This window comes from Mus caroli, unplaced genomic scaffold (genome assembly GCF_978045245.1).
Source record: "Mus caroli unplaced genomic scaffold, Mus_caroli_1 scaffold_4, whole genome shotgun sequence".
NCBI classification, from domain to species: Eukaryota; Metazoa; Chordata; class Mammalia; order Rodentia; family Muridae; genus Mus; species Mus caroli.
In genome coordinates, this window is record NW_028227259.1 from 154,802,146 (window position 1) to 154,827,047 (window position 24,902).

Here is a 24,902-nt window from a genome sequence, read left to right on the forward strand (position 1 = left end):
CATGGGGCCGACACAGGATAAGCACCTCATCGCAAATATTTAACCTCAGAGTAACATGCACAGCATTTACCATGGTGAATAGTTTAAATTAAAAGTTGTTTTCTAAAGTTCTTTCATCTTTTTATATCATGGATTGCAAATTATCAGGTATTTTTAGCAACTCTTTACTCTTTAGCAACATTTATTTTGTGTGGGTTTTTTTTTTTGGGGGGGGGGTCAGTTGAGGGAGGAGAGGCACATAGCATGTGGGTTCCAGGGATTAAATTCTGGTCATTAGGTTGACAGCAGGTACCTTTACCCCATTGAGCCATCTTGCTAGCCCAGATTACTATATTTTTTCCATCCATAATATTCTTCTCAATTTTTTTACTTTGGTCCTTTATCTATCTAGAAGTTATTTTTTTGAATGTCATAAGACAGAAGGTAGAATTTTAAATCTTTTTCTTTTAATAAATCTGTTAAATATATCATATTACCATTACTGACTATTTCTCCAACAGCTCTAAAATACCAGTAACTAACAGCATTTACATTGTACTGGGCATTTTAAGGAAGCCACAGTTGCTGGAGAGATGGCTTAGTGGTTAAGAGCACTGACTGCTCTTCCAGAGGTCCTGAGTTCAATTCCCAGCAACCACATGGTGGCTCACAACCATGTGTAACGGGATCTGATGCCCTCTTCTGGTGTGTCTGAAGTCAGCTATGGTGTACTTACATATAATAAAGAAATCTTTAATTTTAAAAAAAAAGGGGGCTGGTGAGATGGCTCAGTGGGTAAGAGCACCCGACTGCTCTTCCGAAAGTCCAGAGTTCAAATCCCAGCAACCACATGGTGGCTCACAACCATCCATAACGAGATCTGGCTCCCTCTTCTGGAGCGTCTGAAGACAGCTACAGTGTACTTACATAAAATAAATAAATAAATCTTTAAAAAAAAAAAAAATAAAATAAAATTAAAAAAAAAAAGAAAAAAAGGAATCCACAGATTATTTAAGCACACATGTATGTATAAGGCATATGTAAATGTGATGCCCTTTTATTTAAGGGACCTAAGTATCAAAAGAGTTTAATACAGGATCCTGCAACCAAATACCAAGGGACAACTGTATAGTCTCTTGCCTCAGAATCTTCAACAAAAGCTAGATATGCCAGTACTAGCAGGAAATTCACAAGTTTTAGTACACCTTGTCTACACACTGAGATCTTGAATGAATGAATGAATGAATGAATGAAGTAATCAGCAAAAATGTCTTGGGCGCTTACCATGTTGGAAACAGTATAATTTTAGGCAAGTTTTGGAGTTATCTCTAGAAGTGCAAAATTCTAGTTCTAGTGTTTACAAGGGATATGCTATGAGATAATTTTACTAAACCATTGTATATCCTAATTTCTATAATTATTATTTACCTCCTCTGAGGGTCTGAACAAATTACTGCTGTTGTTGTGAAGCTTGGCTTTCTGCTTACAATACTGCACAGATTTAAAATATAAAATAGCCGGGCGTGGTGGCACCCGCCTTTAATCCCAGCACTCGGGAGGCAGAGGCAGGCGGATTTCTGAGTTCGAGGCCAGCCTGGTCTACAAAGTGAGTTCCAGGACAGCCAGCGCTATACAGAGAAACCCTGTCTCGAAAAACCAAAAATAAATAAATAAATAAAATAAAATGTAAAATATTATATTCAACATAATTGTTATAATTTACCTTAAAATACTTTAGCACAAGCTGGGCAGTTGTGGCGCACGCCTTTAATCCCAGCACTTGGGAGGCAGAGGCAGATGGTTTTCTGAGACCAGCCTGGTCTACAGAGTCAGTTCCAGGCCAGCCAGGGCTATACAGAGAAATACTGTCTCAAAAAACCAAAAAAAAAAAAAAAAAAAAAAAAAACCAAAAAACTTTAGCACAGATGAGACCATTTGGTTAAGTAAGCTATACCCTAGGCAGTTGTGTAATCAGAGAAATCACATTTCTTGCTAGCTAAGCCTGAACTGTTCTCCAAATGTACAAATGTACAAGCTGCTACAAGTGTTTCAACAACCTGTTATCTTTGATAAACACCATATATTTTGCTGATGAAACTGACAGCTTGTTTCTGAAAATACACTCACAAGTGAAAAACAGAGTAAAAGAAATTAAATTAGATAAAGTATTTTAAACTATCCTTTTCCCCTTGCATGAACAACAACAAGGCTTGGTTCTTAAATGGGTTCATGTTCAAATACTGGGTCAGAGCACTTTGTTTACCTCAGGACAACTATAATAGTAACAAAATTCTATTCAAATATCCTTGAATCCTGAACCTTAAATGAACCTGTCCAAGTGTTAGGAGGGCAACCTTCACTTTATCACATCTACAAATATTTCTCCCTTGCTTAGTCCTAAGTACTGAAAGCCACCCTCTGTGTTAGAATTCAGTCTAATACTTTAATTAAAGCTAGTAACAAACCGAGTGTAGTGATTTATGCCTGTAATCCCAGTCAGTATTAAAGAGGTTCCTAAGTTTGAGACCAGTCTCTATTACATGGCAAATTTCAAGCTAGCCTGAGATTTCTTGGAAGACCCTATCTCAAAAAACCAAGGGTTCCGAATAAAGCTCAGTGGAAGAATGCTTGCACAGTGAGCACAAGGCTCAGGTTCTATACCTAAGCACCGCTCCCCTTCAAAATCAAGTAATAATGGTAGTAATCAATAATAATGATAGTAGTTTATCCCCAAGCACAACTCAAATCAAGCAATAATAATTTTAACAAGCAGGTGGCAGAGTTCCAAAACAAGTAACCCTTGCCCTCTTATAACCAAAATGGCTTAAATCAACCACCAATGAATGAAGAGATAATACTGTCTTGTGTGGGTGACAATGAACACAAAATAGAAAGGTATAGTAAAAGCTATATGAACTTGGAAATTACTAAGGCTATAAAGATAAATAAAACCCCCCAAAAGTTACAGAGTTATGTCTGCAATGCCAACAGTTGGGAAGTTAGAGCATCATAGGGCATGAGTTCCGGGACAGCCAAAGCTACTTATTCAGTGTGTTCCAGAACATACTGGACTACACAGTAAGTTCAGACTACCTCAGGCCACCATACTCAGACACTGTCTCAAAATGAAGAAACAAGCAGAAGGCATTTAAAACACCTTTAAATAAGCCACTGTATCACCAGTAGGAACGAACAGTGCTAAATGGTGAAATAAGGACTAAACTACGAATGGTCTATCATACTGAAACTAATTTTCCAAATCACCTGTGCTCTTATCTAACAATTCTTTTCTTCAGACTTTGTAAAAAAGCTAATGCCTATGAAAGTATTTCTTACCAGAAGAGGTTTTACATTCAGTGCCAAACAATCCAAGGTTTAGTGATTTAAACATGAAGGGGTCAAGCCAGATGTGGTGGCATACACCTTTAATCTCAGCTCTCAGGATGCAGAGACAGGTAGACTTTGAACCAGTTTAGTCTACATAGTGAGTTTGAGGACAGCCAGGGCTAACATAGAGAGACCATGTCTCAAAATGAACCTAAACCTAACCAACCAACTACCCTACCACCCTACCACCACCACTACCGCCACAAAAAAAAAAAAAAAAAAAAAAAAAAATCAGCAAGGAATCTGTTTTAAGACAGTGTGTCTTAGTATGGTAGCCTGAGGTAGTCTGGGTAGCCTGGAACTTACTATGTAGTCCAGCATGTCCTAGCCCTACTGTGAATAAATAGCTCTGGCTATCCTGGAGTTCATGGTCTTAAACAATATCAATCTAAAGAGGTTGTGTGTGTGTGTGTGTGTGTGTACACTGTGTGTGTGAGAGAGAGAGAGAATGTTCTCTATCTCTTTGAAGTTAGACCCACACATAGAAGTGCATATGTAGTAGACAACTAAAAATGAAGGCAGGGCCACTGATACATACACAAATATAATAGATAGATGGATAAATAAAAATTTAAAGCCTTTAAAAAATAAAAACATGGGGGAAAGTCCACTATCATTGCTTTTCGGGGGGTGGGGCAGGTGGGTGGTTTTCAATAGTAGCTTCTGATACCCTCAACTATTTCCTCTAGGCTTTGCTCCTATAAAATGTAAACATAACCCATCTCACCAAACTTTCCATGTCAAAGTACTCTGTAAATTGAAAATTGTGATACAAAAAGCACTTGTTACTATGCATCCATTTTCCCACTCTTTTTTTGTTTCCTTTTGTTTTTCAAGACAGGGTTTCTCTGTGTAGCCCTGGCTGTCCTGGAAATCACACTGTAGTCCAGGCTGGCCTCAAACTCAGAAATCCGCCTGCCTCTGCCTCCCAAGTGCTAGGGTTAAAGGTGTGCGCCACCACTGCCCACTACCACTGCCCCGCTCATCTTTCCACTCTTAAGTGTTCCTCTTTTCTCCAAGCAGATATACACACCTCTACCTAATATAATAGATACCTAATCTCTTTACTAAATTTAAATGTTCTTAAAATTTTACTGAGCTTAATTTCAACATTCTCTAATCTGTTGTCCTAACTTTCTTATAATTTTCCTATATTCAATTCTAACTAGTAGAATTAATTCATCCAATTTCCAAACCTCAACTATTTTCTGACAGTCTAAATCTAGAACATTCTCTTTGTACAACCTCACTCTTTCGAGTCTTAATTTCATACTCTCTACAAAATCTTCACATAAATAACATGAATCAAAATACAAAGAAAATTTAAATAATTTATTATCTAGCTTGAAAATCTCTATTATAGCCTTTAATCCCAGCACTCGGGAGGCAGAGGCAGGCGGATTTCTGAGTTCCGAGGCCAGCCTGGTCTACAAAGTGAGTTCCAGAACAGCCAAGGCTACACAGAGAAACCCTGTCTCGAAAAACAAAAGCAAAAAAACGAAAACAAAAATCTCTATTATAAACTGAATATCTGTTTTTGTGTCTAAAGCAGCAGCTCTCAACCTGTGGGTCCCAACTCCTTTAGGGGTTGGATGATCCTTTCACAGGGGTCACCTAAGACCACTGGAAAACCCAGATATTTACATTACAATTCATAACAGTGACAAAATTAGTTATGACCAAGTAATCAAAGTTTTAATGAAAATTTTATGGTTGTCAGTCTTAACATGAGGAACTATATTAAAGGGTTGTAGCATTAGAAAGGTAGAGAACCACTGACCCAAAGGAATTTTATTTCTTTAGACCATATTACAAGTAAATATAAGTTCTTTAGACATTTTTTACCCAATGATAGCATTTTTTTAAAACCTGGCTTAGCATACATCCTATATAACTGCAAGGAATTTATAGTCGAGTTATTTTCCACAGTTACACAAATTGTGCTGTACTATCTTTAAATTATAAACTAGAAATCTGAATGAAAAACTTTGTAACATAATAAAAACGTTACCAAACCGGGCGTGGTGGCGCACGCCTTTAATCCCAGCATTTGGGAAGCACAGGCAGGCGGATTTCTGAGTTCGAGGCCAGCCTGGGCTACAAAGTGAGTTCCAGGACAGCCAGGGCTATACAGAGAAACCCTGTCTCAAAAAACCAAAAAAGAAAAAAAAAAAAAAAAAAGAAAAAGAAAATAAAATAAAAACATTACCAGTTCTAACTCCTCTAATTCAGAGTGCTTAATCCAACATGTTTAAATTTTTAAAACTATAGTAATTCAATCTCACAGGGCTGGAGAGATGGCCCAGTGGTTAAGAACACTGGATACTTTTTCTAAGGACCAGGGTTCAACTCCCAGAATTCACATGGTGGCTCACAACTGTTTGTAACTCCAGTTCCAGGAGATCTGATGCTATTTTTTTTTTTTTTGGTCTCCAGAAAGTAGTGCACAGATGCAATGGAAACAAAACACCTATACACAGAATGAAAATATCTATGTATGTCATTCAGGCAATGGTGGCACATGCCTTTAATCCCAGCACTTGGGAGGCAGAGGCAGGCGGATTTCTGGGTTCGAGGCCAGCCCGGTCTACAGAGTGAGTTCCAGGACAGCCAGGGCAACATGGAAAAACCCTGTCTCGAAAAACAAACAAAAAACCCCCCAAAAAAAAAAAAAAAAAAAAGGAAAAATATGTATGTACACACACACACACACACACACACATATAAATTCTCCCTACCAGGTATGAACATGGCATAATGCTTAATACACTCAATATTCCTTTCCTTTGATTATCTAATTTTTTTCAAATTCTAAGAAAATAAATATCTCTTATTCCCCTATTAAAGACAGCAAAACACGCTCAATAGCATACAGTGAAGAAGTACCAGAGCCCAGATTTTCTAGTGCAGAGCCTACCTTCTTTGAAGTTATAAAGGCTAAGCAGCATTGCTTCTGTTGCTGCTTTAACTATAGCTTAGTTGTAAAGCCCTTAAGAGAAACTAAATATACACAAATTCTCCCTTTCCCATTCTTGTACATCTTAGTATTTCCAGTCAGATGTCACTCTCAAATATAGCATATAAAGGATTTACTAGATATACAAGTATTTATTTATCACTGATAACTCATGTATTTTTAAGCAATAAATCCATTATCAAGTATTCACTCAGGTCTTTTACTTACCGAGACAATGTTGTTTTTCCAGAACCGGGGAGGCCTCGCAAAAGAATAAGCAATTTCTGCAATTTATTTAATTTCTCCTCTTGAAACCACTGGCTCACAAACCTGTCTGTTTCATTATGCTTGTCCATGGAAGGATCTTGCCAGCACTCTCGGATTTCACAGAAACCATTATTCACACTTTCATCTTGTACATTGTAGCCATTTCTAAAGGGATGAACATTATTGCTAGTCACATCATAGTTTGCATATTCATCGTTCTGATCAAACGTCAAGCAGCTCCAGTCATCCTGATAACTGTCTATGTAACACCCATTCTGCATCTGAGAGTCATCTCGCCCATGGAAAACATCTGGTAATGGATGTAGTGGGGCACCAAATCTTTGAAAATTAAAATAATTAAAACTGGGAAGAGGATCATGGGGTATGACAAAAGGATGCATGGACTGCCATTCAGGCCTGAAGGAAGGAAATGAAGTTTCACAAAATGCAGGCATCAACTGCTCATCACAGGGATAGTCTGGTTCATCCTCCAAGTACTCTTGATAACCACGATGTGACTGAAGAACACCACCGAGATCTTTGTTTTCCTCCTCAGACTTTAGAGTATTACAGGCCCAGTCATAAGAAATAATTGGTTCTTTGGAAGGTTCTGGTTCCGTACAACTACCTTGGGAAGCTTCGTTTTCATTTTCCAGCTCTTCAATTTCTTTGTAAAACTGGGATAATTCTGTGTCCATCTCCAATTTTTTGGAGTTAGATTTCTGTTTTTCTTGTCTTCTTTTGCTATCTATACTACTGAAAGTATCTGTCTCACTCTTCCTTTCACGGCATTTCTTTTTCTCAGGAGGTTTGTAAATGGGGCCAATGAATGCTTTACTTGTGCTATAGATTTCATCATCCCTGGCCAGTGGTGAAGGCTTTCCATCCTGCAAAGCTGGGGAACCGATGGATTCACTACTACCCAGTTTATCACTAGGCATCTCCTTGTGCAATGGCTTTAACACATCTGTACTGGTTTTGTCTTCCTGAGGACAAACACGTCTTCTGAAGTTAATGGTGGCCACCGTGACCCTATTATTTCTGGGTTTTTCTTGGATTCTGTGAATATCAGGACCACCTCGAAGGGGGGAAACACCATCATCTGCAGCTGATTTCAATTTTTTAAGGCATGGTTCTCTTGTTAGTTCTTTTCCAGGCCCCAAAAACTTAGCTTCAACCTCACTATAAGGCATCTGAGGAGTAAAGCATACGATTATTAGGACACACTGTTAAAGAATATAAACACACGTGTTTTCCTGAGAGGAATTTTAGGAAAAATTGAGAGGAATTTTTGCTTTGTTTTGTTTTTCAAGACAGGGTTTCTGTCCTGGAACTCACTCTGTAGACCAGGCTGGCCTCGAATTCAGAAATCCACCTGCCTCTGCCTCCCGAGTACTGGGATTAAAGGCATGTGCCACCACTGCCTGGCTTTAGAAAATATTTTTGACGCAAGCATTTAATAGTAAGACCTGCCGGGCGTGGTGGCGCACGCCTTTAATTCCAGCACTCAGGAGGCAGAGGCAGGCAGATTTCTGAGTTCGAGGCCAGCATGGTCTACAGATTAAGTTCCAGGACAGCCAGGGATATACAGAGAAACCCTGTCTCGAAAAAACAAACAAACAAACAAAAAAAAACAAAAAACAAAAAAAAGTAAGACCTTCCCAACTACAGTCAGCAGCCTGTAATTTATAATCACTATTTTAAGTACTGTCATAATAATTTATGGGAGGAGTCTGAAGTTAGTATCATCTAAAAATATGTGCACCTCATTTTTTTTGAGGTACAGAAAATGAACTTATGATCTCATGCAAGCTAAACAAGCACTTCACTACAGAGTTATATCCTATGTCTTTTTTTCATGTTGTGAGAATGTCTCACGAAGTTGACAAGGGTGGCCTTGAATTCACTCTGTACAATACAGTAATTCCCTGGATTTTCCATCCTTCTGAGTTGCTGAGATTACAAGCCTGTGCTACCAGTCCTATCTTTAAACAATCCACTCTTGAGTTTAAGAACCTAAATTTGAGCCGGGCAGTGGTGGCACACGCCTTTAATCCCAGCACTTGGGAGGCATAGGCAGGAGGATTTCTGAGTTCGAGGCCAGCCTGGTCTACAGAGTGAATTCCAGGACAGCCAGGACTATACAGAGAAACCCTGTCTCCCCTGTCTCGAAAAAGAAAAAAAACCCACAAAAACAAAAACCAGGGGCTGGTGAGATGGCTCAGTGGGTAAGAGCACCCGACTGCTCTTCCGAAGGTCCGGAGTTCAAATCCCAGCAACCACATGGTGGCTCACAACCATCCATAACGAGATCTGACTCCCTCTTCTGGAGTGTCTGAAGACAGCTACAGTGTACTTACATATAATCAATAAATCTTTACAAAAAAACAAACAAACAAAAAAAAAAACAAAAACCAAACCTAAATTTGGAAACTTGAATCCACACTGTGTGTATTAATATATGTATGTACAGATACAGAGTTGACATTTAAGTTGCCACACTGTACCACGAATACCTTCCTGTTTAAAATCATCATGTCTTTTGTAGTATACACTTTAATTTCCAAACAATTATCTCTCTTTAGCATCCAAATACCAGGTTAACTAAAAACGCAGTCTTTGTGGGGTCTTTTCCTTTTAAGTAGTATAAAAGCAGTTTCCCAATTGAATGTAATAATTTGAAAAAAAAAGTTTGAGTTTTAGTGATGAGGATACAAATTATGCTTAGGAAAAATAATCAGGAAACTTTAAAAATCAAATCATTCATCTTTTCTAGTAGCTTCTCTAACTTGAAAAATACACTTTTTAGGCAGGGTGGTCTATGACTCTAACACTAGCATTTGGCAGGTGTTGAAAGGAGTTCAAGACCAGCCTGGACTACACAGTAAGTTCAAGGTCAGTCTGTATTACCCAAGACCCTGTCAATAAATGTAATTAAAATTACTCTTGAGGTGGTAGCTCAAACCTGTAATGCTATCAATAGATTTCCAGTCCAGTATGGGCTGGCTACACAAATGGGTTGCTGAGCAGCCTGGTTGAGAGACACTATGTCTTTTTAAAATATCACAACTTCGCTTCTCTTGTCATTTGGGGAGGGGGGGTGTTAAGAAACCAAAAGCGCTCTTTTGGTCACATCTGGCCTGCTCTTGGAATCAAAACCCAAACCCTACAAACGAGAAGAAAGGCGACAGGCCATTAGCAGAGACGAAGGAAGCTCCAACTAGGGTGAAAAGCCAGGTTCCCGGAAAGAGCCTCCACCTCGGCCACATGCTCCCATGTCCTCAATCTAACGTCAAGAGCCACCGAGCAAGTGCAGCAGGGTGGACCGACGTCGCCAGCGCCCTACCTGCCGGGGCCCCAAGGCCTCCTGATCCGGGGCCGGCTGCCAGGCCAGGGGCGCTCCGGCTTCTCTGTCCCTAAGGAAAACGTCAAGGTCCCTTCTAAGAATCCCGGGAGGCCCCGAAGGCTGACAGGCTTCTCTAGGGGCTTCCACGCTCGCAGTGAGGCGAGAGCTGTGTCAAAGCCGGCGGTGCAAGCGCCAGCCGTTCGCCCAGACGAAACCGGAAATACCTCCCTCACCTCCACCGGGACGCTCAAGCCATCGCTCTGTATGCACTTCCACCATCTTCCTCCCCAAGCCCTCCCCCACCCCACCCCATCCCCTCCAAAAAAACAAAAAAAAACAAAAAACAACTTCCGCGAACACACGAACCTCCGGGAAGATGAGAGACCGTCCAAAACGTAGCTATTAAACGGAGCTGGAAGGAGACGCGAGGCTGGAGCCGTTCCATACGCAAGATGGCCGCCACCTCTAGGATTACCCATGTAGCACCGCGGGCTCACGCCCGGCATTATGGGGATTGAAGTCCGGCGTCCCGCAGTCCTGGTTTACCTCAAGGCACCGAAACTCAGTCTTCCAGAGTCCATTGCAAGACTTATGCGCTATTTTGGCCACCAACGTAGACTCAGTCTTGTTCCCCGCCCTGTAGTGGGGGGAAGTTTCTTAAAGAAACATCACCTTTATCTATAAGGGCAGCGACGTCCTCTGGGGTTCACGACTCAAAAAGAACAAGAGTGCTTGGCGCCCCCAGGTGGATGGAAGCGCAAGCCTCTGTGGTGAGTGAATAGTTTTCAGGCTTTTCAGGAGACAAAAGAATCAGCATAGGCTTCAAAGGGGAAAACATTTTGTGTAACAGAACTCAGTTGCTATGGTTTCTCAGAAACACTATTTAGTATAATTTTAAGCTTCTAAACAACTGTGGCAAAATAGAGTGCCTGCACCTCAGAACCCCATAACAGATGACTCTTAGGGGAGAAGAAATTATAAAGTATCTTACTTCCAGATATAGGAAAACTGCTATATAAATATGTATTGAATTAAAAATAAATACCAACCAAATTAATAGCTTCAGTTAAAGGTCTTTTTTCTCTTTTCCATTTCTATTAGCCTGTCGTCCTCTCCACCCCTTGTTTCATTTGGGCCCGCACAAGAAAATCGGCCATCTCAGCATATTTGACTAAGTCTTGTCTCCAACACAATAATGTTTTAATTTGTAAGTATAATAGATAAAAGGCACAGTGAAGCCGGGCAGTGGTGGCACACGCTTTTAGTCCCAGAACTTGAGAGGCAGAGGAAGGCAGATTTCTGAGTTCAGGGCCAGCCTGGTCTACAGAGTGAGTTCCAGGACAGCCAGGGCTACACAGAGAAACCCTGTCTCAAACAAAACAAAACAAAACAAATCACTATTTTATTTTATGTGAGTGTTTTACCTGAGTGTGTGTATATATATACTTACTCTCTTACCATTGAGCCAAGCCACCACTGACATCTTGAAACATGATTTTCATATAAAGGTATATATACTGCCTCCTTCAGTTGATACTTACTATAGCACACCAGTACCCATCAGCATCCTCTGAATATGAACACCCTCTTAAACAAGATTCTGGTGTCATTGTCAGAGATCACATATGTGATGGCTATTCTTGGTAGTCAGCTTGACTATTTGGAATGAGTCACAATCCGGAAATGGAGGACATAACCTGTGAAAGATTTTCTGTTCGGTCTGGAGTGGGAGAATCCATTTCTAGTTCTGACCTTTGAGATGAGAAGACCCACACATGCCTTTGATCCACATCTTGAGTTGGGAAGAAATGCCTTTAATGGTCACTCTTTCTGCTGGAAGTCTATATAAGAGCACGGAAGCAGGAAGCTTTTGCTCTTTGCCTTCTAGCACATCCATTCCTTCACCCAGCCTTGTGGGACTGAGCAACTACTGGGTTCTTGGACTTTCTGTTCACAGCTAGCCATTGTTGGACTAGCTGGACTGCAGCCTGTAAGTCATTCCAATAAATTCCATATATGTGTATGGACATATGCATATATATATGTATACATATACATACATGTGTACACATATGTACATATAAAGAGATTTATTCTCTATGTTCTGTCACTCTAGTGAACCCTGACTAACAACATATTTATCATTCACAGTAGATAGCAGTTTGATGTATTATTTTGTACAACCTATTTCAGAACTACTGCAGCATACTTCACAAGTCTCAGTTGCTGTAATCTATATTGGTAAATGATGGGTTTTCAAACCAGAGTGCTTACATATAGTGTGTCTGAAGCTATTCTAAACTTACATGAAGTAATGATTGTAGTATCACACCAGTGGAAGAAAATGTAGAAGACAATTATTTCAGATATTCCAAACATTGAAGAAAATCAGTAAAGTATAAATGGCTGTAGAGACAGGAGAACCTATTAGTTTTAAGTTAAATTTATTTTCATTTTATGAAGGAGTCATACATGCTGAGTAGTCATAGCAACTGAAAAGTGGGTGGGGGGACAGAAGAGAGCTGGAGAGAGCCACGAGATGAAGGAAGCAGCCTATGGAGATGCTATGGTATTGACTGAAGACAGAGGAGGAGAGACATGAACCAAGAAATAAAGTCAACCTCCAAAGGGCAGGAAAGGCCTCTCCCCTTCCACAACCCTTCAGAAAGGACCACAGCCTTGTTGACACTGCAGTATTAGCTCAGACAGACAGCTGTCAGTCTCTGAGCTGCAGCTGAATAAGATAATTGGTGTAGTTGTATGCACAAAAGCTAATTTACTATGGCAGCAAACGAAGGACATATGGGGATTGGAGTGTGCTTTTCCTGACCAAAGAAAGTTGTAACCATGTCTATATAAGGCCAACATTTTTTTTATATACCACTCCTTCTTCCAGGATTTAGAAAATTCAACTGAGTTTTGGAATGGTTTCAATTCCCAATTATCTGATATTATATCCCATCCAATTATTTTATCCTGAGGAATTTCACATTGGCAATTGTGAAATCCTCAAATATAAAGAGTACTTTTGTTGGGCTGGAGAGGTAGCTTAGAGGTTAAGAGCATTACTGCTCTTATAGAGGACCTGGGCTTGGTTCCTGGCTCATAAGCTGCCTGTAACTCCAATTCCAGGGGATCTGACACTGTCCTTCTGACCTCCAGCCTGGAGTCAGAAAATGGCATAACTGGGAACTGGTGGAGACCAGGAGGAGAACTGTCATACGTGGAAATAGGCCACAGGGGCCAGGCCCTAGAAGTGTAAACCTATTCAAGAGATATGTCTTGGGATGGAGAGATGGCTCAGCCATTAAAGGATAGGCTCACAACCAATAATATAAGAGATACGTCTCTTAGGCTGCTCTCTGGTTGCCAGGAAGTGGTGGACATTACCATGATGGTCTGCCTCACCCAGGGTTGGGAAGAATACAGTCAGCTCACCCTAGATATATGGAAATCTCAGAACCTATGAACCAAACCAATTCGCTTGTTCTTTTTAAGTATTTTGGCACGGTTATGAAAATTGATTAAGGCATTCATGGTAAAATTGGCAATACTCTAGCAAATGATTGATGACTCTAAACTGTCAAGACCGCACCCCCAACAGAATTATGTACTGAGCACTCATTCTGTGCTCAGCGCCTATTGTATCATATTAAACAATCGGGATCGTGGCAGTGTGTAGTTCCTACATTCTTGCTCTAATTCTGTGGCTCCTAAGAAACTTACATGTATCTTTAGGGGTTTCAGAATTGAGAGGAAAAGACAATAACAACAGGGGCTGGAGAGATAGCTCAGCAGTTAAGAGCAGTGACTGCTCTTCCGAAGGTCCTGAGTTCAAATCCCAGCAACCACATGGTGACTCACAACTATCCATAATGAGATCAGATGTCCTCTTCAGGTGTGTCTGAAGTCAGCTACAGTGTACTTACATATAATAAATAAATAAATAAATAAATAAATATTTTTTTAAAAGAAAGAAAATAACAACAAAGAGCTGGAAGCTTCTTTCTTTCTTTCTTTCTTTCTTTCTTTCTTTCTACTTTGTTTTGTTTTTGAGACAGGATCTCACTGTAGCCTTGGCTGTCCTGGGACTCACTGTGTAGACCAGGCTGACCTCAAACCTAACAGAGATCTGCCTGCCTCTGCCTCCCAAGGACTGAGATTAAAAGTGAGTGGCACCAGGCCTGCCTAAGAAGCCAGGGCCAAAGCTTTGCTTTTTTTTTAAAGACCTATCTAGCTCTTCTGTTCTGTCCTTGTTGGGAACATTGAAGTTGTATAGGAGAGTTCCCAAGGCTTAGTGGATGCATAAAATGGGTAGATGCCCGTTGTACAGCTCTGTAGAAGACAGAGTGATCCCAGGAACCCTGCTGAGAGAGGGAATGAATTAGGTGCTAGTATCTGAAGGTGCTTGCTCTGCTACAACTTGAGGCTCTTCTTCCCTAGCACAAACACTGTGGTTTATAAACCTGCATTGCCTATCTTTCATTTCAAATATCTTACCATAAGCTCCCGATTCACCTCATGTGTTCATTGTTGAAACAAACAGTCCTAGTGCCATAGCAGGGAGATCCTGCTCACTGCGGGGATGGACAGCATCAAAGAGCAAAAGGCGACCAAGACTTGTCAGCTCTGACAGGGACCTGGGGGTGAAGAGAAACCTCCATCTTAGCCCGCCCAGCCCACAGCTGCAGCAGTGAGGGCAGAAGTGGCAAGGGCGGACAAACCTCATTCTCTGGATGGCATCTTTGTGGCCTTCCAATCGCTTCCTCACCCTGTTAAGGGGGGTTCTTGAGCAGTGGGATGAACACTGGATCCCTAGGTCCACTAACCAGTGAGGAGCCATGTAGACATTAATATTCTTTCATTTACACAGCACATAATCTGTGCTGCACCACAGGGTTTAAAACATCGCTGGGCTGGAGAGATGGCTCAGCGGTTAAAGAGCACGGACTGCTCTTCCAGAGGTCCTGAGTTCAATTCCCAGCAACCACATGGTAGCTCACAACCATCTGTAATGGGATCCAATGCCCTCTTCTGGTGTGTGTGAAGACAGCTACAGTGTACATATACATAAAATAAAAATAAAAAAAAAAAAAAAACATCGCACAAGAGGTGGAATACACCTTTATTTCCAGCACTTGGGAGGCAGAGGCATAGAGGCAGAGGCAGGTGGGTCTCTGTGAGTTCCAGACCCAGACAGAGCTACATAGTGAGACCCTATCTAACAAAACAACAAAAAAAGCCAGGAGGGGTGGCACATACCTTTAGTCCCAGCATTGGGAAGGCAGTGGCTGGAGAATGGAGCCTATCCTGGGTTATATAGTGATTTCTAGGCCAGTCAGGGCTGCATAGTGAGAGCCTATTCTCAAATAAAATAATACACATTTATTTTTTATTTTATGTATATGAGTACACTATAGCTATACAGATGGCTGTGAGCCTTCATGTGGTTGTTGGGGAACTGATCTTTTTTTTTTTTTAATTTATTTATTTATTATATGTAAGTACACTGTAGCTGTCTTCAGACACTCCAGAATAGGGCATCAGATTTCATTATGGATGGTTGTGAGCCACCATGTGGTTGCTGGGATTTGAACTCTGGACCTTTGGAAGAGCAGTCGGTGCTCTTAACCACTGAGCCATCTCACCAGCCCCTGGGGAATTGATCTTAGGACCTCTACTCACTCCAGTTGGCCCCCGATCGCTCCAGAAGAGGGTGTCAGATCTCATTATGGGTGGTTGTGATCCACCATGTGGTTGCTGGGGTTTGAACTCATGACCTTCGGAAGAGCAATCGGTGCTCTAACCCGCTGAACCATCTCGCCACCCCCCCCTTTTTTTTAGAAATTAAAAAAAAAAAAAAGCCGAGCGTAGGGCACATGCCAGTACTAAGGAGGCAGAAGCAGAGGCAGGCAGATCTCTGAACTCGAGGCCAGCCTGGTCTACATGGTAAGACATTGTGTAGCCTGGTGTACACAGTGAGCTCCACAGGCCAGCTAGGGCGGCAAAGGAAAGAAAAAGGAAAGAAAAAAAAAAGCCTCATCCAAAAAAGGAAAGGAAAAAAAAACAGCCAAAGCCAGAGTAGTTCAGCTATCTACAAATTTCCCGCCAAAGCCTGGGAGGCTGAGTCCAAGCTGAGAGAACGCACTGACAGCTGCCCATCACTCTGTTGCCAAGGAGACAGAGGCGGCCGCGCCAGCAGGGCGGAGCCTGCGCGTGCGCGCCCCCGGGTGTGGGGGGCGGAGCCCGGAGCGCGGGCTGAGGAGCGCGTGCGCACGCGCCTGAGCGAGAAGCCGTGCGGCCGGCAGGGGGCGCTGAGAACCCACGCGGCGCTCTGCCTGCCCCCCAGGCGCTGTCCGCCGCGGTTCGATTGGAGCAGCCGCGGAGCTGCTCTTGGCGCCATTTTGAAGCGGAGAGGCGGAGGAACGGCCTGGACTGGCTGCGGAAGGGGAGGGGGGGCGGGAGGAGGCGATTGGATGCGGCGGCGGCGGCGGCGGCGAGGGCGGCGAGGGCGGCGAGGGCGGCGGATCCCTGAGATCGGAGGAGCGCGAGGAGTGTAGGAGCCGGGCGGCCGGAGGTAGGAGCGACTCGGGTAACGGAAAGGGAGCGCCTCTTCATCGCCTCAGCGCCCCACGCTCCATTTTTCCAGCGGGGCGTGCGCGCGTGGAGCCGTCGCCCGCCGAGCCTCGCGTGTCCCGGCGGGGCTGCGGTGGGGCCGGGGGTGGGGAGGCCGCGGGCCGCGGCTGGCCCCGGCCCGGAGTGACCTTTGCGGGGGCCGCGGCCGCGCCCCTCCCCCTCCCCTCTCCTCCCCTTGGAGAGAAGCCCCCCGTGCGGCTTCCCCCTTCCGGCTGCCCTCGGGCCCGGCGCGAGGGGAGGCGCGCCGCACTGCTCGGGAGTCGGGGAAGAGCTGCGAGCCGGCCGAGAGAGAGAGAGAGAGAGAGAGAGAGAGAGAGAGAGAGAGAGAGAGGGAGAGAGGAGAGAGAGGAGAGAGAGAGAGGGAGTCCTCGGGCGACCGCGGGTGCAGCCCCACGGCGGTGCGGACGGTGTGCGGTGCGGGCTCGCCCGCCCGCCTCTGCACCGTTATTCCACTGACACTCTAAAAGTTTGCGGTCCGGGAGAAGCCCTGGCGGCGGCGGCGTTGGTGTTGGCGGCGGCTGTGGCTGTGGGTCTGCTTTTTGTTTTGTTTCGGTTTTTGCTCTGTACGTTGAAGACTGATGTTTGCACGTAGGAGCAGGCATGTAGCATGCAGCCGACAGGTGTTTGCAGGGTCGACTGAACCCCGAAATTTAGCACCTGCTCTTCAGCGCTGCATGCTATTCCAGTACGAACTCCGGAGGGGTTTGAAAGAAGAGTGATTCGTTCGCTCCATCCTCAGGAACCCTACCAAGATTTTAAAGCCCCCCCCCCCCCTTTTGATTTCAAAGAACGCTGCTCTGATACTTGTGTTAGGAACTGATGGGTGGCTGTAATCGCTCCAAGGAGCCGTCTCTCTGTTGAATACTTGTTGAAGCTTTGGAAGTATTGTTTCATTTTTGAAGGTTGGTCTGAGGTCCTGAGAGGGTTGGGGAGGCCTATGGACTTCAACGTATAACCTTTAAAAAGCCAGGTGTATGTAGTGTAGGAGGTGGGCTGTAGCTAACTTAAAATGACTGAAGTGGAGAAGGGCAATTTAAGCATTGTTCTCAGCACATGTAGTTAAGAGTTCCACCAGTGGGTATTTTCTGTGTTAACTTTTGTGAAAGTCAAATAAGTTGGCACAAGTGCGGGTTTCAGAGGCTTACTCTTGGCTGTGCACTAGACATGTCAGATGCTAGTGTTTGGGGGACTTTAGTAAAGTGAACACTTGGGAGCAATGGCAGGCCACTGTGGAACAGGTAATCTTCCATTTCCATGGTAACAGCATAATACCTAACCGATTTTCCAGTGGCGAGTTTGGAGGTAAAAAGTTATATGGCACATAAGATTAATAAATTAATTCCCAAAGTTTAAATATTAAACACACTTTTAGGGTGGTGAAAGGGGGGAGTAGTACGCTATGGTAGCCTGGAACTGGCAATCTTCCTCGCCTGATGTGCTGGGATTACATTGCCACACCCAGCTCATAAAAACCATCTTGAATCAAAACGTTATTTCTTTGAACTCATATTTGCATATGATGTAAATTTACAGATACATATATAGAAAAGATGTGTTTTAAAGTTTACTACTAAAGTAGCACAGATGTTTTCCTCTTAGATGGATTCTGTTTGAAGTGTCTCTGATGAGAAAGTAATGCTAGTCTTTTGCCTTTTTTTTTTTTTTTCTTTTTTCTCCTTTTTAAAAGAACTTTGTCATTCTGGTTGAAGGCTTTGCTTTTCCTGCAGCTCTTGTTGATGCTTCCAGTTGCCTTTAATCCCCTGGCTTTGGTCCCCTTTCCCTCTCTCCTCAGAAGAGATCTTGTGACGATGGTGACTTGTCATAAGATGATTTGTACTCGGCTTGTTTGTATCAGGGTTCTAGACAGCTGTTTGATGATCATTATTTAAATTTTAAGTTTATCCTGTTCTCTAACTTTGCTTAACAAAGAACAGTATTCTAAGAATCTGGCTTTAACAGTAATTTGCTAAGACTAAGCAAAATGACACCTTGTTTTAGACAGGTCTTGCTCAGGTGAACAGAGAAGTGGCTGGAGAGCTGAACTTCTGGAGGAAGGGAATGATTTGGGGGGCTGCGTTTTTCTTATTCCCCTTAGCATATTTGGAGATTGTTCTTTGGCTCCCAGTGTACTACTTCTTTCACATTTGATTTGCATTAATAGAAGAGCTAGTTCACTCTGGTTTACGGATTCTTAGGTGACATATAATGCTGCAAAAGTGGAAATTTACATTTCCTTTGCAGGTGTTAGAAAACTACCGAGGTACTTGAGGCTTGTTGCCAGTCCTCTACAGATGAGAAGTTAGGTTTAGATGGAATGGCTCTGAATGGTTAAAAGCTTATTCAGGTGGGTGAGCGAGAAACTGAGAAGTTTGCTAGTGTTTGTTGCTTTGTGTAGGACTTACTGTATGTAATTGAAGTCATCAGGATTCAACCCATCGTCTCCATCCTGTTCTCGATTTCCTCTCATTTCAGCTTCAAAGTCAACTGACTGGTTTAGACTCTGGCTTTAACAACTGCTGTCCAGGATTCTGTTCACCTCTCTTCTTTCAGAAGCTAACCAACCTCTTGGAGCCTCTGTCTTTAAGAGCTACTTGCTCTTTTATTGACACTGTTAGACGTCCATCCATCCATCAATGTGGCCAACAAGAGGTTTTAAACTTGTAAGCCAAAGTGATTTGGAAAAGTTAGTGTTGAGCTTGCTTTGTTACTGTATCTATGAGAACATTATTTACTTTGAAACTCAGTTTACTACACAAGGCATTTGTCACTGCTATTTACAACACACATTTTATTTGTTTTGTATATTTCTGCTTGGTATATAAAGATTGAAGAAATAATTTAGTTTAAAAATAAAATGAGCAGTTTCCCCAAGAATATTAGCCTTTGTTTTTTTTTTTTTTGGTTTTTCGAGACAGGGTTTCTCTGTGTAGCCCTGGCTGTCCTGGAACTCACTCTGTAGACCAGGCTGGCCTCGAACTCAGAAATCCGCCTGCCTCTGCCTCCCGAGTGCTGGGATTAAAGGCGTGCGCCACCAACGCCCGGCTAGCCTTTGGTTTTTTAGACACTGTTGCCCTCTGTTAGCCCAGGCTGGCCTCAAATTCAGCAGCCCTCCTGCCTCAGCCTCCTGAGTGCTAGGATAACAGCCCACTCCGTCTGCTGTCTTCTAAGTTTACTTAAAAGCTGCAGAGTGGTTTGCAGTTCTGACACCTTGGAGAGTTAGCCCTAACTTCTCATTATTCTTTCATGAACCACCTGATTTTCAACATTTTCCTCAGTACTTGAAAAGTACTTTATAATCCTTTCTCACTAATTAGTTCAAAATTAATAAGCTTGCAGCATTGAGAGTTACTGTTTTTACTGGCAGATTGTTATGTGCCATGAGAAAATTAAGGTGATAAAACTCAGTGCATAAAAAGTTAGTGCTTTAGAGCCATCAATCTGAGATATTTAAAAATATCTCTAATAGTTATTGCACTTTAATGATTAAACATGAATAGAAAGCAGCTGTCTGGTTGACTTTCATAAAACTGAAAAAGTCAAGAGTGTGGAGGATTCACTGAGCAAAGTAGGAAGGTATTTTGGGACGTCTTTTAGGTCTAAAAGTACACGTCTGCTATGCTGCACCCCCTTTTGAAGAGAGCGCTGTGAACTGATTCATTGGAAATGTATAAATACCAACTCTGTACATGGCATTCTAAGGATGATATAGCAAACAGAAAGAGACCTGACCTGTGGCAGTAGGGAGTGATGGTTGGAGACCTATCCTGAAGTGATGAAGGCTGGGCAGAGAGCATCCCTGCTGCTAATGGAAAGGGCAGGCCTTCATGGATAAAGGTTCTTGAAGGAGAGTGAAATAGGCCAAGAGTAGGTACTTAACAGGTAATGACCACCACGTTTCAGACAGCTGTCTGATAGACAGTGCTTAGAGCCCTAAAAGAAAGGAGAGTTGTAGGTGTCTGGTTTTCCCTCCTCTTATTTTGTTGCAGAGGTGATTTAGGAAAACTGAAGAGATTTTAAGGGGAAAGTCCATATTCTGAAGTCTGTCTCTTACTGAGCTTCTTTCAGACAGTTTTAGTTAGCCTCAGCCATGAGACTGGTTGAGGATGGAGGTTGGAGTTGGTGAGATGGCTCAGTGGGTAACAACACTTGTAGTTTGACAACCTGAGATTTATGTCTGGGACAAATGTAGGAAAAACCAACTCTGGCTGTCCTCTGATTGCTACATGCACGTCTTTGCGCGCACACACACAAACACACACACACACACACAAATAAATAAATGCAATAAAAAAGAATTGTATATTTTAGGCTAAAAAGTTGTACATGTAAAGAAAAACCAAATTCTTCTAGTGGTACAGAAAACTGAAAATAAAAAATAAAATTCCAGTAACATACTGCTAACAAATGCTAGAATATTTACTTAAAAATGTTTCTAGGAGCACTATTATTCTATTGTGGGTTTTTTTTGTTGTTGTTGTTATTTATTTTTTTAAGGAAGAAACTTGCCAGGTGTTGGTGGTGCACGCCTTTAATCTCAGCACTTGGGAAGCAGAGGCAGGCAGATCTCTGAGTTGGAGGCCAGCCAGGGCTACACAGAGAAACCTTGTCTTGAGAAACTACCACCATCATCATTATCAACAACAACAAAAAAAAAAAAAAGAAGAAAGAAAGAAAGAAAAAATAAAAAAGGAAGAAAGAGAAGAGAAAAGAATAAAAAAGGAAAAGAAACTTTCCCTTTTCAAGTTAAAGAGTTTTCTTCATACTGCCCCATAGATGTCAACAGGCTTAAAAAAGAGTATTTTATTGAAGGTGCCTGCCATAGTTAAGTAATATTAGTCTGCAGGGGACTAGACGCCACTGGCGTTTGCTAAACTTTGTGTTGTTTTCAATTTGATGTGCAGTGCCTGTCTTACTTTACGCTTGCTTTTCTGAGAGTACAGACCTTTGTCTGTGTGTGCATTATTGGGAAGGCACTGCAGTCCAGTTGCATGCAGCCCAGTGCAGTACTTTAATTTCTTGCTGAGCCCCTCCCCTTTCCTAGGAGCTAAGGTATCTGAGAAGGAAAGGTGAGACTGAACTCTTGAAGAGGAATACGATTTGGAGGTGATAGCACCTTGAGGGGATTTGGGTCTGAATGGAAAGGTTATGTGCGAGAGGCTTTGAGCAGCTGAGGGTTTTGAAAGCCCAGAACCAGTAGGAAGAGTTGGAGATCTGGGAGCCAGGATAGATGAATTTTGTGAGGAGTCAACTCTGCTTTGAAGTAACCCATCCATCGCTCACCCTTCCAACCTTCAAGTGTTGTTACATTTTTTATTCATATTGTCATTTGATTGATTACTCTGCCCTGGTGGAAGTGACAATCTAGACCTTGTTTCTCCAAATTTGAGGGTTTAACTCTTCTGAAAAATGAACTTGAGTTTCCTTCAAACCAGTCAAGGTAGCAGCTTTTTTCTTGGTGTCCTTTCGTTCTATTTCCTGGTCCTTTCTGGGACCTCTCCACAAACCCTGTCAGTGGCCTCATGTGCTGAAGTGTATAGAACTTGGAATGTAGGTTGAGTTTAGTTTCTGTCTCATGTCTTCCCATTCCTGCATCCCTCCCTCCCCTTTGGGCACAGGTGCATGCAGCCTCATGGGTGCCACAGTGCATGTGCTGTAGGTCAGAGGACAGACAGGTTTTCAGGAGTGGGTTTTTACCTTCCATCTTGTGTTTAATTTTGTTTTTCTAGACAGTTAACTGTTTATAGCCCTGGCTGTCCTGAAACTCATTCTGTAGATCAGGCTGGTCAGGCTGGTCTTGAACACCCAAGAGATCTGCCTGCCTTTGCCTTTAGAGTGCTGGGATTAAAGGCATGTGCAACCACGTCCTGGTAGGGATCTTTCTGTGTTTCTGCTGTTTTTGTAACCTGTGAGCTTCCAGCCCAGTTTGTTCCCACCTCTCATCTTGTTATAGGATTGCTGGGGTAATAGACAACAAGCTGTCACAATCCATTTTTTTTTTTTTTTTTTGTTTTTAAATGTGACTTCCAGGAATTGAGCTGAGGTCCTTAGGCAAACACTCTCACCTATCAAGTCATCTTGATAACCGGAGCTTTACTTAAAAAAAAATGTTTGTTTGTTTTTTTTTTTTTTTGGCTTAGGAGATGATTGGTTTAAAACACCCTCATCCTACTTTTCCTGTGTACATACACACACACACACACACACACACATACACACAGAGTCATCAAATGCTGGTCCTTTTGTCCTGTTTACTCCTAGTCTAGGCAGTTGGTTTTCAAAGGGATGATTTTGGACTCACAGTTCCTCTAATCCTCAAGATTTTTTTTTTTTTTAAGTGTCTGAATTTAGTTACTACTACAAATAGGGGACAGGATGGATTTGACACTAGTGGGTAGGGGCCAGACATGGAGTCGGCTAAACATTTGGTGCTTATATAGAGAGCATCCTTTCACCACAAAAGGTTACCTAGCCTAAAAATGTTAATTGTGCCAAAGTTGAGACAATCCTGTCTGGGCAGAATCGGCCTAGTGGTCTTGTGTTCACCACTGAGTTAGCTGAAGTAGGTATTCCCACAACTTAGATTATAGCAACCCGACAGTAGGAGTGCTTCATAACCTGTATGCAGATTATGTATTATGTATTATTGCAGGACGATCTTTCATCTTTCTATCTCCAGCCAGAACTGAGAGCAATTTTCTCAAATAAAACACGTAAACACCCATTCAACTATCATCGCACTTAAAGTGTTTACGTGTTTTATTTGAGAAAATTGCTCTCAGTTCTGGCTGGAGATAGAAAGATGAAAGATCGTCCTGCAATAAATATATTTGAGTAGGACAAAAGAGACTGTTAGATCATCATAAGATAGGGCAGAATATGGAAGACGACATATTCAGCTCCAGGAAGGCATAACCAACTAGGAATCTGACCAAAGATAAACTTGTTATTCTGTATAGGAGTCATGAAATATACTATTGTCAGAGAGGAACATTTGGCGGGTTGTTGGTCAGGTGCTGCAGAGCTGGGCCTTTTGTCCTCAGTGATGGCCATTGAAGACAATGGTCTTATTTCCCCTTTATGTTGCTGTTAAATGGTTGCCTCGGGTAGCCTCAACCACACATAGATACTTCTAGTCTTCTGTGAACCTGGGAAAATAGGTGTTTTAAATAATCTTTAATAAGTGGTTGATGTCTTTAAAAAGAGAATATTTACTTGTAGTCTTGTGACTGAGTCAACTTGCCTTTCTAGTTTATTTTCTTGAGGTTTAGTTTCACCCCAGGTTAATTGACTTTATAGGATAAGTAATTCTTAAGTAGATTGGTACTTATATATGTTTTCCTTTGTCTGCCCCCCCCCCATTAATTGCATCCATTTTAAACTCATTTTAAAAAATAGTTTACCAAGGTATAATCCACATACTGTATGACTGCCTGCTGGAAGTATGCAGCTTCCTTTTTCTGAGTTTCCTTTTTGTTTTTGTTTTTATTTTTTCGAGACAGGGTTTCTCTGTGTAGCCCTGGCTGTCCTGGAACTCACTCTGTAGACCAGGCTGGCCTCGAACTCAGAAATCCACCTGCCTCTGCCTCCTGAGTGCTGGGATTAAAGGCGTGCGCCACCACTGCCCGGCATGAGTTTCCTTTTTCGTGTACTTTTTCTAGCTGTGTAGATGTGCTGCCTCTAGTGTAGCATGTGCAAACTTGGTTCCCTTCTTCTCCAACGTTTCCCCCAGGTTTGCTTCAAGTTAGTAACTCTCTCCAACATCTCTTGTACTCATGTCAGAATCTGGAGTGTCATCCTAATCCCACCATTTTTTCCCCCTCTCCCATCAGAGTTTAATGATCTCCCAGGCTCTGTATATGACCTTTTAATAATACAACTGCATACAGACATATCATACCTCAGTCTTCCCTCATTTTTTACACTAATACTGGAAACTAAACTTCTCTGCCTTTTAATTTTTTACACTGGAAAATATACCCTGGAAATTTTCTCTTACTTGTATATAAAGTACTTCTTCCCCTCTGTGGATAACTACAGTGTTTATCGTTATACCACAGTTTCACTAGCTTATTGATTGTGTCTAGCTTTTACTGTTGTAAGACATTTTTATACCATAGTTGCACTGGCTTATTGATTGTTCCCAGTTTCTACTGTTAAACAATTACTATTATTTTGTGCATGTGAAGATTTGTTTGTGGTGCAAGTTCCTAGCCATGGAATTGCTGCGCCAGAATACAGCAGATATAATTTACATGGTGTCTTTTTGTACATCATAGACTTTGTAGCACTGTCGTATATGTGAAAATACTTGTTTCTCTGTAACATTGTCAT

At 42.2% G+C, this 24,902-nt stretch overlaps 2 protein-coding genes across 10 annotated transcripts in view; one reads left to right on the forward strand and one right to left on the reverse strand.

The window, feature by feature from the left end:
* LOC110295159 (uncharacterized) overlaps positions 1 to 10,456 on the reverse strand; it is an 89,570-nt gene extending 79,114 nt beyond the window's left edge. For 3 of the 6 annotated variants that reach the window (XM_085837477.1, XM_085837476.1, XM_021163634.3), the window contains exons 1-2: positions 10,302 to 10,396; positions 6,551 to 7,782 (exon numbers count right to left, since the gene is read on the reverse strand). In XM_085837477.1, the coding sequence (XP_085693603.1) occupies positions 6,551 to 7,782 (1,232 nt within the window). In that variant the 5' untranslated portion in view covers positions 10,302 to 10,396. Of the gene's footprint in view, positions 1 to 6,550; positions 7,785 to 10,183; positions 10,238 to 10,275 lie in introns of those variants that run through there. The other 3 variants (XM_085837480.1, XM_085837478.1, XM_085837479.1) reach the window with 3 other exon arrangements.
* Positions 10,457 to 16,441: 5,985 nt separating this feature from the next.
* Pds5b (PDS5 cohesin associated factor B) overlaps positions 16,442 to 24,902 on the forward strand; it is a 134,834-nt gene continuing 126,373 nt past the window's right edge. For all 4 annotated transcript variants that reach the window (XM_085837481.1, XM_085837482.1, XM_085837483.1 and 1 more), the window contains exon 1: positions 16,442 to 16,512. The gene's annotated coding sequence lies outside the window, so the exon portion shown is untranslated. The remainder of the gene's footprint in view (positions 16,513 to 24,902) is intronic.